This window comes from Callorhinus ursinus, unplaced genomic scaffold (assembly GCF_003265705.2).
Source record: "Callorhinus ursinus isolate GAN/ISIS: 27379988/994484 unplaced genomic scaffold, GSC_fseal_2.0 scaffold30, whole genome shotgun sequence".
NCBI classification, from domain to species: domain Eukaryota; kingdom Metazoa; phylum Chordata; class Mammalia; order Carnivora; family Otariidae; genus Callorhinus; species Callorhinus ursinus.
In genome coordinates this window covers 1,945,302-1,962,035 of record NW_027397092.1, presented here as the reverse complement: position 1 = coordinate 1,962,035, position 16,734 = coordinate 1,945,302, and the positions used below count along the sequence as shown (strand labels likewise).

Here is a 16,734-nt window from a genome sequence, read left to right as displayed (position 1 = left end):
CATTGAGGCAGAGTCCAGGACAGTTGTCCAGATGTTCGCACTCAGATGTCTCCTGACTTGGGGCTCCACGTGCTCTCTCCTCCTGTGGCCACAGCTCCTATCAGGATTCTGGGAGCAGGGACCTTATTTCAAAAGGACTTTTTTTTTTTTTTAATCCCAACGGGCAGGAGAAATAAAACAAGAGGAGAACCAGCTTCTTTGGAATTAAACTTTGGGTGTGTGGGAGTAAAAGCTCCGGGCTGAGAAAGAGGCCACTTGAATCCAGGTTGTCCTCCCAAGGGGAGACATCTATGGGCGCCCCAGTAAGGCCCAAACCCCTTGGACTGTGGAGTTCTCGGTTCCGAGAACGAGGGTGTTCGCCTCTATCAGAGATTTTCCAACTTGTTTGTCGTACAGCATAGCACTCTTTATTCAAACAGATTTTTTAAAAAAGAAGAAGTAGAAGGAAGAAAACTGCTTTTGTTGAACTTGGAAAGGAGACAGCTGAAAACTGATGGCCTAAAGGATCTGCTGAAGGCCGGGACTGCAAATGTCCAAGGATACTCCTCTCTTCTGCCCTGCACCTGCCTCCCAACCCCAACAGATGGTATTTTGCCCACCGTGCAGCATAGGGCCGACCCCACTGAATGTTACAAAGTGATAGTTAAACATTGGAACTGTTATTCTGTTTTGGCAGAAGAAAAGAAAGATGAAAATTGATCTGTGCCACGCTTTGTGACAGCTGGTTGTAAATGTGGCCATGAAGGGAAAACCCTTGATAAACAGGAGGAGAAAAATGTGTTGAGGAATTTTGTACCAGGGTGTGTATATCCTGAATTTGCATAGGAGGAAATGAGAACCTTATATATGGCTCTATAGTTGAGATCCTCAGTTTGCTCAAGGTTTAGAGAGTTACCAAGGACTCCTCTGGTCTGCAAGATAGGTCTTTGGGATAGGACGCTTGCAGGTCTTCCTTCTACCATTAAAGAGACCTTCATTCCACCTTGGCTCATCCCAACAGATCACAAACTCAGAGACCCCCATGGATGGATGTCAAAGGTCTCTGGCCTCTCAGAATCTCCTTCAGCATGCTGTCAATAGCTTCCAAGGGTCTGATTTTCCTTAGACACTGGAGAAGGGGACTAGCTAGATCTATTTGGTGCCCCTGATTCGCCAACTGGTGAAATATAAAGGTGGAATTCTAAGCATGCAGCTGGCTCAGAACCACTAATAAAGAAATCGGTAGCATTCCTGCTATTATCCAAATGTGGAACAAAAAGGTTCTACATATATACCTCTTGGAAACTGGTCAACCTCTCAGCACTGAGTGAACTTTGTGGGAGCAAGGTAACATTCACAATATTCACCAAGTGCTCCGTCACATGAATGGACAAATCAGCATGGATGAGGGGCTGGAGTGAATCCTGGAGACCTTCTGTTTGGCCAAGTTGGTAGATGACGCTATGGGTAGAATTGTATGCCCCCTCCCTCCAATTCATATGTTGAAAATTTGGAAGAGGATCACCACTGTGGATGTACTTAAGACTTGAGATCATACTGGAGTAGGGTGGTCCCCCCATCCAAATGACTGTTGTGCTTATAAAAAGGGGGCATTTGGACCCAGCCGCTCCCAGAGGAAGAACACCGTGTGAACATGAAGGCGGAGATCAGGGTGATGATCTCTGATCAGGTGACAAGCCAATGAACACCAAAGACTGTCAGCAAATGGCCAGGAGCTAGGGGAGAGGCCTGGAAGAAATCCTTCCCAAAAAGCACCTGCGGGGGGTGGGGGTGGGGACGCCTGGATCTCGGACGTCTAGCCTCAGAATGGTAAGACAATACATTTCTGTTGTGTAAGCCACCCAGTGTGTGGTACTTCGCTACAGCAGTAGTAGCAAACTAGGATGAGGAGGTCTGGGAGTCCCAGGGATGGAGCACAGATGGCAGAGGGAGAACGTTTGGTGGCTTGGGACAGTGCCTATTGACCACTAGGTATGAAAGCATTTCAGTATTTTCCCAATGGGTTTGACTGTACCATTGCACACATTCCAGTCAGGCCTGACTGGAAGATCGTGGGGTGCTCATGGTCTCTCACTTCCTGGGATGTGTAAGAAGGAGACAGAGAAACATCTTTTCTGGAGAGTGAAGGAATGCGCCTGCTTTAATAGGGGGATTGGAAAAGGTTCTTACTTAGGGCAATTTTAGCTTTGTGAGTAACCAGCCCCATTCTGTATCGTGAACCTACTACCAGCTACTCAGGCGGGCTAGGTGCTGACAGAGGGAGCAGAAGCCCAAGACTCAGCCTCTGATTTTCTGCAACTGACGGTCTACTTGCAAAGACAAGATTATGTCACTTGAAAGAGTTTTTATAAAGCGATGGAAACTTAAGTGCAAAACGATTCATATAAGTTGTTATTTTAAGAATCAGCTTAGGTGACTAACCTTGGATTAAAGATTCCTATCAGTCCTATTTCATGGACAGCCATGAAATGCTCAGGCTCACAGTTCATATCTTCTGTTCATCCTTCCCTGGTTTGAGTTTGCAAGTTGCTCAGAATATTTGGATGTTAGCATCTCTCAAATTGTGGGTTCTTTCTAAAAGGACTGGAATAGGGGCGTCTGGGTGGCTCAGTGGGTTAGACATTTGCCTTTGGCTCAGATCATGATGCTGGGGTCCTGGGATAGAGTCCCACATCGGGCTCCCTGCTCAGCAGAGAGTCTGCTTCTCCCTCTCTCAGCCCCTCCCCCTGCTCATGCTCTCTCTTCTTCTCTCTCTCAAATAAATAAAATCTTTAAAAAAAAAAAATCAAAGAACTGGGACAAATCCCTGTGCTCTCTACTTGTGATGTCAATGTTCTTATCACAATTTTTTTTAAGTCTCAATCTGGACAGTTTAATTCAGTTTACATTTTAATTTCTTTTTCTGTGAGCCCTTCCCAGTTGTGAAATGTTAGGGTGGTTAGTTTGTGTTCCATACTTCCGCTCAAGCCAGTCAAGGTTTCTTGGGTGCTGAGGGCATGTGGCTGTGGGCCAGACCCATAAAGCCTGGCTGTGCACTGACTCTTTCTAGCAAACGCTGATGGGGAGTTCACCGTGTGGCCAGGAAAGCAGGTCTGACGGACAGGAAGGGGAGGGAGAGGGCAAGGCTGAACCAGAGGCAGCAACAGGTCTCTCCAGAAGTGGCAGAATTTGCCAAGGGACATATGGGGACCTGGGGCCTGCCAGGAACACGGTGCACTTTTTAGCCCCATTCACACCAGGGTGGAGCACGGGCTTGGTGCTACCTCCTCTGAATGCGAATGTGCATGAACTGGGAGGCCGGGGACACGTTCCCCTCTCTCCCAGTGAAGGCTGGACTTGCTGTAATCAGATGTTTGTGGGCTCTGGGCCTGGCACGCAGGAAGGCAGTGACGGATAGAGAGAAATGAGGAGAACGGAGGCACCAGGAAATGGGAGTGACCATGGCTTTTGCTGCTTGTAGCTGGACTCTGATGATTTTTGGAAACCGTTACAACTCGCTTTGACTGGTTTCCTGCGGAGCGTCAGTTTCCAGGATAAAGGACGTTTTCTTCAAGGTCATGTATCACTTCCTAGGGGACCCGGGGGTCCGTTTCGGCGATGCCCGTGGTGCCTCACACAAAGCCTTGCACACGTTAGACATTCTAGGGATGTGGATCTGCTACATTTAAAGGAATTCCTAAAGGTCGTGTGCGTGAATTCCATTTTTATAAGTTGGATCACACTTCCAAAGCATATGGGGAGCACATTTAAAGGACTAACCACCCCGGCTCGTTTTGTCAAATTAGGATCCACTTCCTGACTTAGTTGTTTTATAAGCAGAACTGGGTTTGGGCTGAGCGCACAGAACCTCTGTTCCCCATCTGCGGCATGATGGAGCAGGACTTGTTGACTTTGGAAATCCCTTCCCGTGCTAAAATCTTCAAGCTCTAGGCTCTACTTGCAGTTAACATAAACTTTTAGGAATTGACAGATTTGGCCACCTTTTGTGCTTCGAGAGATAGGGAGAAAAAAAGTGGAGGGATGCTTAAGTTCGGTCTCCTTTCCATGTATTCATAAGCAAGCCCACACTGCAGTTACATCCATGGGAAATGTAGCCGAGCCCCGCCCACCTCTCCCTCCAGGCAGAACTCTGCTCTGCATTAGGTTCCTGGCTTGCTTTTTCCTCTGCTTTCTTGGCTGCAAAGAACCAAGCTCTGCTGCTGGATCCTGGTGGGAACAACGGAGTGTTTCTCCTCCCTGCAGCGGCTGTCAAAGGTGTCCGGTATCTTAACAGCGAGATCACAGAATCAAGATCTTGGGTGTGGGGAGAGCGCTCTCACCACAAAAATGAATGAATAAACAAAAAAGCCCGGGGCGAAAATTAAGAATGTGCTTTTTTGGTTTTGATTTTTAAGATTTTATTCATTAATTTGAGAGAGAGAGAGAGAGAGGGAGCATCAGCACAGTTGGGGGCAAAGGCAGAGGCAGAGAGAGAGGGAGAAGCAGGCTTTCCGCAGAGCAGGGAGCCCGATGCGGGGCTTGATCCCAGGACCCTGGGATCATGACCTGAGGCTGAAGGCAGACGCTTACCTGAGGGAGACACCCAGGTGCCCCTGTTTTTGTTTCTGATTCTATAACTAGCTGTATTTAAATGTGTTCATGGATTACGGTAATTTCCAAGTCCTCTTTCGGGCCAAATATCCTGCAAATCCTTAAGAAATGAAACAGTATGTTGGTCCCTATCATACCTAGAATATTATCAAGATAGGAAGTCCTTGATGACTGGCACTTGTCTCTCCAACTCCCTCATTGAAAAAACCTAGTGGCCTCAATGCTTTGAAATATTGAAATAACATGATTATTACAAATAATTCAAGCAGCTCAGAAAGTCACCACAAATTCCACTCGTCAGGTGCGGTAGTCTGAATGTGGTGGACAGCACTGCAGGCATCTCTATACAAGTGAATCCCGACAAGAACTGCAGGAAGGACAAACGGACATATAGGTGGATGGAAAGAAAATCACACTATATGTGCTTTTCGATTTTTAAAATGTGTTTTGAAATATTTTTAAACTTTAGAGGGGTACCTGGGTGGCTCAGTCAGTTAAGTGTCAGCCTTCAGCTCTGGTCGTGATCCTGGGGTCCCTGGATCGAGCCCCACATTGGGCTCCCTAATCAGCGGGTAGTCTGCTTGTCCCTCTCCCACTCCCCCTGCTCATGCTCTGCCTCTCTCTCTGTCAAATAAATAAATAAATATTTTAAAAATTTTAGAGTAGTTTTAGATGTACAGAAAAGTTGCAACCATAGTACAGAGGGTTCCCTTATACCCAGCGTCCAGCTGTCCCCACTCAATATCTCCCGTGGTTATGATATATTTGCCAAAACCAATAAACCACTACATTATTACTAACTAAAGTCCACACTTCATTAGAATTTCCTCAGTTTTTACCTGACATCCCCTTCTGTCCCAGGATCGCATCCAGCATACATTACATTAAAACATCCTTTCTCCTTAGGCTTCTCTGGCCTGTGATGGTTTCTCGGAGTTGGCTTGTTCTTGATGACCTTGGCCGTTTTGAAGAGTATGGGTCAGGACACTTTCTAGACTGGCCCTCAGCTTGGGTTTGTATGATGTTTTGCTCATGATTGGGTTCAGGGTTCTTGAAAGGAAGAGGTAAAGGTAAAGTACCATTCCCCCCTACAGCATATCTGGGGTACATGCTGCCAACTGACACCCCACTGAGGATGTTAAGCTTGATTGCTGCATACCCTTGTCCCCCTTTCCATGCTTGCACTCTGGATGGAGGTGGCTACACACAGTCCGTGTTTAAGAGATAGGACATTTTGAGAGTATTAAGAGTACCGGACCTTCATTAATTATGTGAATTTCTTTGGTCACAGAGAATTCTCTATTCTTATTTATTTATGGGGTTGCGGACAGACTTGGAAATATTTATTTTATACTTTGGGGTTATAATCCAATACTCTGTTATTTATTTTGTTGCTCAAGCTGTTTCAGGTTTGGCCATTAGGAGTTCTTTTAGTTAGCTCTTGAGTCCCCTTGACTCACACCCACCATCTTGTTTTTTGAGCACTTGCTTACGTCCTGGCCCCACAAGATGATCCAGGAGCCCCACCCCTAGGACCAGCCATTTCTCCAATGGCCCTAGGACCAGCCATTTCTCCAGCGTTCTTCTCTATTGAAGAACGGTGTTTAGAATCCAAGGTCTGGGTGCTGGGTGTGCTCACTTCCACCAGCGTGTGGCGCTTCTTTCCTTTTTCTTCTTCTGGACCCTCTTGGCTGATAAAGAAGTATGTGGGTATGCCAACTAGTGTATACACAGGCCTATACATAGTACTATATACATCCATCTTTATGAAGCTAAATGTTCATACTAATGTCTCGGAATTCTAATCCATTGTCACATGTTTTATAGATATTGCAACTGTGGAGAAATAGAAAGCCAGCCTGATTTTCCCCTCTCTACACAATTCACTTTGCCTAACAATTTTGTTTATCTTTGAAATTCAGTAAATTCACCAGGCCATATAATGGAGTTCATCATCTTCACTGGACTCTGACTCCACGAGAGGGACAGATGTGTTCAGAGGACAAGCCTAGGGAGCCACCTAAATGTCATATAAGTGGACTCACACAGTCTGCAGGCTTTTGGGTCTGGCTTATGTCATTTAGCAAAAATACATTTGAGATTCTCAATCCAAGAGATTGAGATTCAATCCCTTGAATGCCTGGATTAGTTTCCTGTGGATACAATAACAAGTTACCACAATCTTAGGGACTGAAGACAACACCGATTGATGAACTCACAGTTTCCAAGGGTCTGGAGTTGAGGCACATCTTGACTAAGTCTCCTGTTCAGAGTCTCACAAGGCTGCAATCAACATCTCATCTTCTATCTCCTCTGAGGCTTACGATCCTCTCGGAAGCTCATGGGTTGTTGGTAGAACTCAGTTCCTTGTAGCTACCTATAGGACTGAGGTCCTTGCCCTGTCAACACTTTGACTTCAGGGCAGTGAAACTGATTTCAGATTCTGACCTCCAGAACCGTAAGAGAATAAAGTGGTGTGTTTTAAGTCACTAAGTCTGTGGTAATTTGTTACAACAGCAATGAAAAATGAATACATTGCACATTAGGAGTGAAGTAAACATTCATAGGTCATGTTAAAATAGAAGAGGGATTCTCAAACTCTTTAATTGCCAACTCTTGGTAAGAAAAACATTTTATATCAATATCCAGTATGAACAAGCATACACAGTTGTATGCACAGGAATACATAATTGAAAGTTTTGCAAATCATTTATTTTACAAAGTATACTGTGATATTTTTTATAATGTTTTATTCTATTCTATTCCATTCTTTCTTCTTAAAAAGAAAATGCTGGTTAGGACCCATATTGATTTCATATAATCTCCTAATGAGTATTCTGAAAAACACTAGAGCTCAGGGAAGAGTCTAGACCCAAAGGTGGATAGATGGGGATACATTTGAGGTGGGATTTAAATGTCAAACTATTTTTTTAAAGATTTCTTTCTTTTTTTAAAAAAAGATTTTATTTATTTATTTGAGAGAGAGAGAGGGAGAGGGAGCATGAACAGGTGGAGGGGAAGAGGGAGAAGCATACTCCCCACTGAGCAGGGAGCCTGACTCTGGGCTCAATCCCAGGACCCTGGGATCAGGCATGACCTGAGCCAAACAAAGGCAGACACTTAACCGACTAAGCCACCCAGGAGCCCCTAAAGATTTATTTCTTTATTTGAGAGAGAGACCAAGAGAGAGAGTGTGCCGGGTCAGGGGGGTGGGGAGGGTGCAGAGACAAACCTAAGCAGACACCACACTGAGTGCCAAACCCGACACAGGGCTCAATCTTATAACCCGAGCCAAAATCCAGAGTCAGACGCTCAAAGGACTGCGCCACCCAGGCACCCCTAAATGTCAAACTCTTGACAGCATGACAAATATTTCTTAGTTGCTCATAGTTGTGGCACTGCCACCAGGCGCCTAAACAAATAACAGACAGTGCAAAGTTTTTCTCCGTAACTGAATCTTTACTTCAGTGGTTCTCAACTGAGGGTGATTTTGCAACCCAGGGGTTGTTAAGCAAGATCTGGAAACAGTTTTGCTGTTACAACTGGACACAGGCTGCTACCAGGACCAGACCGAATGCGTAGAGGCCGGAGGTACATTCTACAATGCAGAGGACAATCCCTATGACGCTGAATTATCCAGCCCCTAATGTCAACAGTGCCAGGGTGGACAAACCAAGCTCTGACTTCATCTCCTCCTCGTCAGCCATATCCAGACTGACTGGGTCGATCTCTCCAGCTTCCCCGGGGTTCTCCTCCCTTACCATGTCCCGTGGTCCAGAATTAAGCTTTTCCTACCTAGCACGGAACATTCACAGGCGCTTTTGAGTTAGGTTTGTGTTCCAGTCCGTTCCGGCTGCTGTAACAAATACCGCAGACTGGGTGGTTTAGAAAGAACAGAAATTTCTTTCTCACAGTTCTGGAGGCTGGGAGTCCAAGATCAGGGTGCTGGCGGGCGCAGGCACGTGGGGGCCCTCTTCTGGGCTGCGGACTTCTCACAACCTCCCATGGAGGAAGAGGCTAGCAAGCTCTCCGGGATCTCTTCCATAAAAGCACTAATCCCGTGCATGAGGGCTCGACCCTTGGGGATCACATCTCCTAATGACTTCGCTGTGGGGGTTTGGTTTCAACATACGACTTGGGGGAGGACACAAACATTCAGACCACAGCAGCTTCTGATTAGTGACAGCTACCTTTTTCAAAGTCTGTTAATGGATCTGAGAGCGGTGACTGGGAGAGGCTTGCAGGAGATCTTCTCCACACAGTGTCTCCAGCGGCTGCTTCCAGGGAGCGAACTAACCAGACCTGCAGATTGTTTCAAATTTCCAAAACCGCCAAGTGCCTCCTCTAGTCATCTGAAATCTACGGCTTTAGGTGATTTATCTGTGCCTGAGAATTTTTCAGACTAATGGCACAGTCCCTTGAATTAAGATTTAATACAACAAAATCCCAGGACAACAAAAGAATTAAAATGACCCTGGAGTCTGTAGAAAAGATTTGTCTAGATTAATGAGCACTTTTCTGAAGTCACAGCTGAATCACAGTTTGAGTAAGTCCCATCATTCTACCTCATTTACAAAAAATGCTACTGTCAGTGTACGGACAACCATCTTGCTCCAGAAAATGGTTTGGGATTGATTCTCCAAACACTCACAGAACTCAGGCTACAAGTTCAGCAACAGGTTGCGTGTGACAGTTCCAGAAATGACTCAGTCATTCTCTGTCCACGAGGCACTCAGTCTGGTGGGGGAGCCAGGTGCATATACAATGAAATAAGTGCTTAATACATGGCTCCATGGAAAGGAGCTCCAAAGGAAAGTACCCAACCACATGGGGTGTGGAGGGGGGGCGGCTAGTCGAGGGTGAGGAGAGTACGGTGTTTACCACAGTCCGATCTGAAGGACGTTTGGCGATCGCAGGTAGGACCGGTCCCTTTGAAAACTGAAATGATGTTGATTTCCACATGACAAAGCTGCTTAGGAGACTTCTTCACACTAAAAGTAATGTTACTGACGTCCCTGGTCGTCTATGTTCCCTCACAGGGCACTAGAGAACCGATTAAGGGTAGAAGGAATAGTCAGTAACCAACTTCTGTTGTTTCTAAAAATAACTGGTATAAAAGATACCATACATTTAGGAAACAACATCTAATTAAAGCCAACACAGGACAACTTTCTGAGGGAGGCCCAGGCCACATTCACCAGGCCAGCACACTGGGGTACGGGTGGGTGGTGGTTCCCTGAGGGAACGAACAGAGTGTGCTTAGTGTCCAAGGGTGGAGTGTGAAAATAATCTAGTTTAGCCTCCATATTTGGTGGTGGTGGGGGGGGGGAGGTGTTTTTGGAAAAGAAAAGTCACATGTATTGCTAATTCCAGAATGAATGATTTTGTGGTTTGGGTATTATTATCTCTTCTAGTTTCACAGGAATATGAAAGCACCTATAAATAAACTCCAGGAAGTGAAAGATACATTACAAAGTATCTTTGTAGGTTTTCAACATAATAATTAGAATTCCTGCCTTCTGAAACTAAGACAACTTGACAGTGGAAAGCACTCTGATCTTAATTTCTGTGTTGCAATGTGTAGCTCCTCCCCAAGCCCAGGGGTTGGGGGTTTGGTTGGAGTAGTGGTGACAGGAGGTTTTAGCAAAACCAAAACTCAGGAGCTTGAAGAGTGAAGGAGGGGTGTCTGAGAGAGAAGGTTCCAGAAGGGCAACATTCCAAGCAGAGCAAACCCTTGCAAGTGAAAAACATTCTTGACTAAACAGTCCGGCTCCTTCTGGATCTGTATGTAGCTCCCTCTGGAGCAAGGGCACATAAATTAAAAAAAGAAAAAAAGAAAAAAGGCGTTGATTTCATTAAATGCTGACCTTGGGTTTGGCACTGTGTTAGGCACACCTCGTAGATTAGTCCATGTGGTCATCACAGTAATTCAATGAGGTAAGTACCATTGGTATTCCCACTTACACAAGAGAAAACTGAGGCTTAGAGAGAGTGAGTATTTGGATTAACAAGGGGCCTCGCAGGAATTAGGAATTAGACCATTTGACTCATTAATCATTCTGGGACATGCAGTGCATGTGATTCTTTCAGGCACTGCCCAAAGTTTATTTTGCAGCAGGCTCCAAGGGAAGGAAATGGCTGGTTGCAATAATGGATGGTTGAAATGGGAGAGGTCTGTGAGTTGCTTTTTCCAACCCTATCCATTTCTTAAAAAATATATTTGCTATTGTGCAAATTTAAGGTGTACTTGTTGACTTCATGCATTTACAGAATGCAATATGATTGCCAAGGCTGTTAGCACCTCTGTCTCATCACATAGCATTTGTTTTCTGTGGTGGGAATAACTAAAATCTTGTCTCTTAGCAAGTTCGATTTTTATAATACAACCTTGTTCTCTGCAATCATTACACTGGTACATTAGATCTCTAGGACTTCTTCTGTTTTCTTTTTTTCTCCACCACCCAAGTGTCCTTCTTCTTATTAATTTATTTAATTTTTAAATTTAAGTAAAGTTAACAAAATATTACATTAGTCTTGGGTGCACACCGTGAGTCGACTTCTCTACACATTAAGCTGTGCTCACCCCAAGTGTAGCCGCTGTCTGTCACCATGCAGTGCCATTACAAGATCATTGATTCTATTCCCTATGCTGTGCCTTTTATTTCCATGACTTACTCATTCCATTCTGGAAGGCTGTACCTCCCACTCCCCTTCACCCATTTTGTCCATCCCCCCATGCCTCTCCTCTCTGGCAACCATCAGCTTGATCTCTGCATTTATAGGTCTGATTCTGCTTTTTGTTTATTCATTTGTTTTGCTTTTTAGTTTCCACATATAAATGAAGCCATATGGTATCTTTCTTTCTCAGGCTCACTTTTTACTTAGCATAATACCCTGTATGTTCATCCATGCAGTCACATATGGAAAACAAACAAACAAACAAAAACCTCACCTATTTTATGGCTGTGTAATATTCCACTATATATGTATCTCTAGCATATCTATATCTACACACACACACACACATGCTCATACAGTTGGGTTGTTTCCATATCTCAGCTACTATAAATAATGCTGCAATAAACAGGGGTGCATATATCTTTACAAATTAGTGTTTCATTCCTTTGGGTAAATACACAGTAGTGGAATTATTGGGTCATATGGTATTACTATTTTTAATTTTTTGAGGAACTGCATATTGTTTTCCATAGTGGCTGCACGAATTTACATTCCAACAGCACACTAGGGTTCCTTTTTTCTCACATCCTTGCCAACACTTGCTATTTCTTGTCTTTTTAATTTTAGCCATTCTGACAAGCGTGAAGTGATATCTCACTGTAGTTTGGATTTGCATTTCCCTGATGATGGGTGATGTTGAGCATCTTTTCATGTGTATGTGGGCCATCTGTATACGTCTTCTTTGGAAAAATGTCTATATGCGTCCACTGCACATTTTTTAATTGGATTGTTTGGTTTTCCTGGTGTTGAGTTGTATACGTTCTCTATATATTTTGGGTATTAACCCCTTATTGGATAGACATTTGCAAACATCTTCTCCCATTTGGTAGGTTGCTTTTTAGTTTTGTTAATGATTTCCTTCACTGCAAAAGCACTTTTAATTTTGATGTAGTCCCAATGGTTTCTTTTTGCTTTTGCTTCCTTGCCTGAGGAGACATGTCTAGAAAAATGTTGCTATAGTCAATGCTAAAGAAATTACTACCTGTGCTCTCTTCTAGGATTTTTATGGTTTTAGGTTTCACATTTAGGTCTTCAATCCATTTTGAGTTTATTTTTGTGTATGGTGTTAGAAAGTGGTAGAGTTTCATTCTTTTGCACATAGCTGTCCAGGTTTTTCCAGCACCATTGATTGAAGAGACTGTGTTTTCCCCATAGTATATTCTTGACTCCTTTGTCATAGATTAATTGACCATGGGTTTATTTCTGGGCTCTATTCTGTTTCATTGATCTATGGGTCCTTTTTTGTGCCAGTACCGTACTATTTTGATTACTACAGCTTTGTAGTATATCTTGATATCTCAAATTGTGATACCTCCAATTTTGTTTTTCTCTCTCGAGATTGCTTTGGCTATTTGGGTTCCATACAAATTTAGTATTATTTGTTCTAGTTCTGTGAAAGATTCTGTTGGTACTTTGATAAGGATATCACTGAATTTATAGATTGCTTTGAGCAGTATGGACATCTTAATGACATAAATTCTTCCAATCCATGAGCATGGACTATAGTTCCATTTGTTTGTGTTGTCTTCAATTTCTTTCATCAGTGTTTTATAGTTTTCAGAGTACAGCTCTTTCACTTCCTTGGTTTAATCCTAGGTATTTTATTGTTTTTGGTGCAACTGTAAATGGAATTATTTTCTTAATTTCTCTTTCTGTTACTTCATTATTAATGTATAGAAATGCCACTGATTTCTGGGTACTTATTTTGTACAGGACTTATTTTTCTACTAGTTTCAAGTTTGTACCATTAAACATCTCTCCTATTCCCTCACCATGCAGCCCCTTATAACCACCACTCTACTCTCTGTATTCATGAGTTCAGCTTTTTTAGATTCCATATATAAGTAATGTCATACAGAATTCTCTGACTTATCACACTTAGCATAATGTCCTCAAGGTCCATCCATATTGTCACAAATGGCAGGATTTCCTTTTTTTCATGGCTGCAAATATTTCACTATATATATATATCTTATTCATTCTTCCTTTTATGGGCACTTAGATTGTTTCCATATATTGGCTGTGGTGCATAATACTGCAATAAACATGGTAGTGCATATGTTTCTTAAATATCCTGTTTTCATTTCCTTTACATATATACCCAGAAGCAGAATTGCTAGATCATATGATAGGTTTGATTTTAATGTTTTGAGGAATCTCCATTCTCCATACTGTTTTTTGTAGTGGTGGGGCAATTGTATATTCCCACCAACAGTGCACAGGGTTCCTTTTTCTCTACATCCTCAGCAACACTTGTTATCTTCTGTCTTCTTGATGATGGCCATTTTAACAAGTGTGAGGTGAGATTGCATTGTGGTTTTGATTTACATTTCCCTAATGATTAGTAATGTGGAGCATCTTTTCATATTGGTCATTTGAATGTCTTCTTTAGAAAAATTTCTATTTAGTTCCAATGCCCATTTTTAAATCATTTTTTTTTTGTTATTGAGTTGTGCATGTTAACTAACTGGAATTTACACAAAAATTTGCAAAAGCAATCATTTTGTTGATTGCTTCTTTTGCTATGGAGAAGCTTTTAAGTTTCATGTAGTTTTAAATCATTTTTTTGTCATTGAGTTGTGAGTTCTTATATATTTTGAATATTAGCCCCTTGTCTGACATACCCTTTGCAAGTATTTTACACTTGAAAAAGGTTGCCTTTTTCATTTTGTTGATTGCTTCTTTTGCTATGGAGAAGTTTTTAAGTTTCATGTAGTCCTACTTGTTGATTTTTACTTTTGTTGTTTGTGCTTTTGGTATCATATCCAAAAAATCATTGCCAATAAATGTCAAGGAGCTTCATCCCTGTGTCTGCTTCTAGGAATTTTCTGGTATCAGGTCATATGTTTAAGTCTATGATCCACTTCAAGTTAATATTTTTTAAATTTTTGTGTAAATTCCAGTTAGTTAACATGCAGTGTAATATTAGTTTCAGGTGTACAATATAGTGATTCAACACTTCCATACAGTACTGGGTGCTCATCACAAGGGCACTGCTTAATCCCATCATCTATTTCACCCATCCCCCCACCGACCTCTCCCTTGGTAGCCAGCAGTTTGTTCGCTATAGTTAAGAGTCTGTTTCTTGGGCGCCTGGGTGGCTCAGTTGGTTAAGCGACTGCCTTCGGCTCAGGTCATGATCCTGGAGTCCCGGGATCGAGTCCCACATCGGGCTTCCTGCTTAGCAGGGAGTCTGCTTCTCCCTCTGACCCTCTTCCCTCTTGTGCTTTCTATCTCTCATTCCCTCTCTCTCAAACAAATAAATAAAATCTTTAAAAAAAAAAAAAGAGTCTGTTTCTTGTCTTGCCTTGCTCTCTTTTTTCCCCCTTCGCTCATTTGTTTTGTTTCTTAAATTCCACATGAGTGAAATCATATGGTATTGTCTTTCTCTAACTTATTTTGCTTAGCACAATACACTCTACATGCACCCACATCATTGCAAATGGCAAGATTTCATTCTCTTTGATGGCTGAGTAATATTCCATTGTGTATATATACACCACATCTTTATCTATTCATCTGTTGATGGATACTTGGGCTGTTTCTATAATTTGGCTATTGTAGATAATGCTTCTATAAACAATGGGCTGCATGTATCCCTTTGAATCAGTATTTTTGTATTCTTTGAATAGTGCAATTGCTGGATCATAAGGTAGTTCCATTTTTCAAATTTTTTGAGGAAATTCCATACTGTTTTCCAGAGTCACTTCAAGTTGATTTTTGTGAGTGGTGTAAGCTACAGCTCCAATTTCATTTTTCTGCATGCATTTATCCAGTTTTCCCAGCACCATCTGTTGAAAAGACAATCCTATCCCCATTAGGGGTTCTTGGCTCCTAGTCAAATATCAGTTGACTATATATGTAGGGGTTTAATTCTGAGCTCTCTATGCTGTTCCATTGGTCCATGTGCCTATTTTTATGCCAGTGCCATACTGTTTTAATCACTATAGCTTTGTAGAATAGTTCGAAACCTGAAAGTGTAAAAACCTCTGGCTTTGTTTTCTTTCTCATGATCGCTTTGGATATGTGGGGTCTTTTGTGGTTCTATACGAATTTTAGGATTTTTTTTTGTCTTTCTGCAAAAAATGCCATTGGAATTTCTCCAAGGATTGTGTTGAATCTATAGATGGCTTTGGGTGGGATGATGTCAGCATCATGGCAACATGAGTTATGCCTTTTTCCTTTCCCCTTTTATTTGCAACTGATTGGTCATTCATAATGAAACGAAAGTGCCTCTGCACTTCACACCAGAGCACACAGATTTCTACCAAATGTGATTCAGAAAGTAGAAGCACTGAAACCTGAAGGGTACTGTGGATTTAAGGGAGTCAGTGAGTCTGCCCCATCCTCACTTGACACAATAAGGGGGGTGGGGGGGGGGCGGGAAGCAAAAAATGGAGAGTACCAAACAGTGCAGACATGCAAGGGACAGAGAAAATGTGTGGAGGTCTAGCCAGCCTGACGGAGAAGCAGGCATGCCACTGGAGGAGGACAGAGATGAGTTTGGAGACAGAGAAGAAGGAGGATCTCAAGGAGTCAGTCCCATTCCCCAGGGTGACACTGCAGTGCCCTTGGATTTTGCCAGCAGCAACAACAGTGACCTCCCACACAAAGGAGGTAGAAAGCAAAACAGGTGTGGCTGATTGACTACCTGGCTGAGCAGGTCACAGATGGAGGAACCTCTTTCTTTCCAGCAGTGTAGATTTCTGAAGATGAACCTCCATTACTGGGGGCTAAGGAGAAGAGTGAAAAGGGAAAGACACAAACAAGATTAACCAAGACTTTGAAGGAGGGAGTTACCCACTGTCTGCTTCAAGATTTCAGCAGAAGGTCTGCCCATAAAACTCTGGGTGTACCCCCCACTGGAGGATCCCCCTTTCAGGCAATGGGCACCCACAAAGCCCCAAAGGCTAAGTCCACACCCTTCCCCACCCCACCCTCCTCCACCACTTTTCTCTCTACCAGCCTTTTTTTTTTTTTTTAAGATTTTATTTATTTATTTGACAGAAAGAGACACAGTGAGAGAGGGAACACAGCAGGGAGAGTTGGAGAGGGAGAAGCGGGCTTCCCTCCAAGCAGGGAGCCCAATGTGGGGCTCGATCCCAGGACCCTGGGATCATGACCTGAGCTGAAGGCAGACGCTTAACGACTGAGCCACCCAGGTGCCCCTCTACCAGCCTTTTTTAAATGTGCCCTCCTTAGTGCAGCCCCAGAGCCAGTCAGGTAAAGAGATACCAAAAACTTGAGATATACTGCCACCTCGTGGAAAACAAGAGTTTCGAGCTGCTAGTCTGTTGAATCAGAATGTCAAAGTGAACTAAGACAAGTGTGTGCTATATCAGAGGCAACAGCAGAAGCACATTTCATCAAACACTATGAAAAATCATGGTAGTACGGTATCACAAA

General features: G+C 43.1%; 1 protein-coding gene across 1 annotated transcript in view; it reads right to left on the bottom strand.

The window, feature by feature from the left end:
- AP3S1 (adaptor related protein complex 3 subunit sigma 1) overlaps positions 1 to 16,734 on the bottom strand; it is a 107,132-nt gene that overhangs the window by 7,091 nt on the left and 83,307 nt on the right. The window contains exon 6 of the mRNA XM_073878548.1: positions 15,980 to 16,061. Coding sequence (XP_073734649.1) covers positions 15,993 to 16,061 — 69 coding nt within the window. The 3' untranslated portion in view covers positions 15,980 to 15,992. The remainder of the gene's footprint in view (positions 1 to 15,979; positions 16,062 to 16,734) is intronic.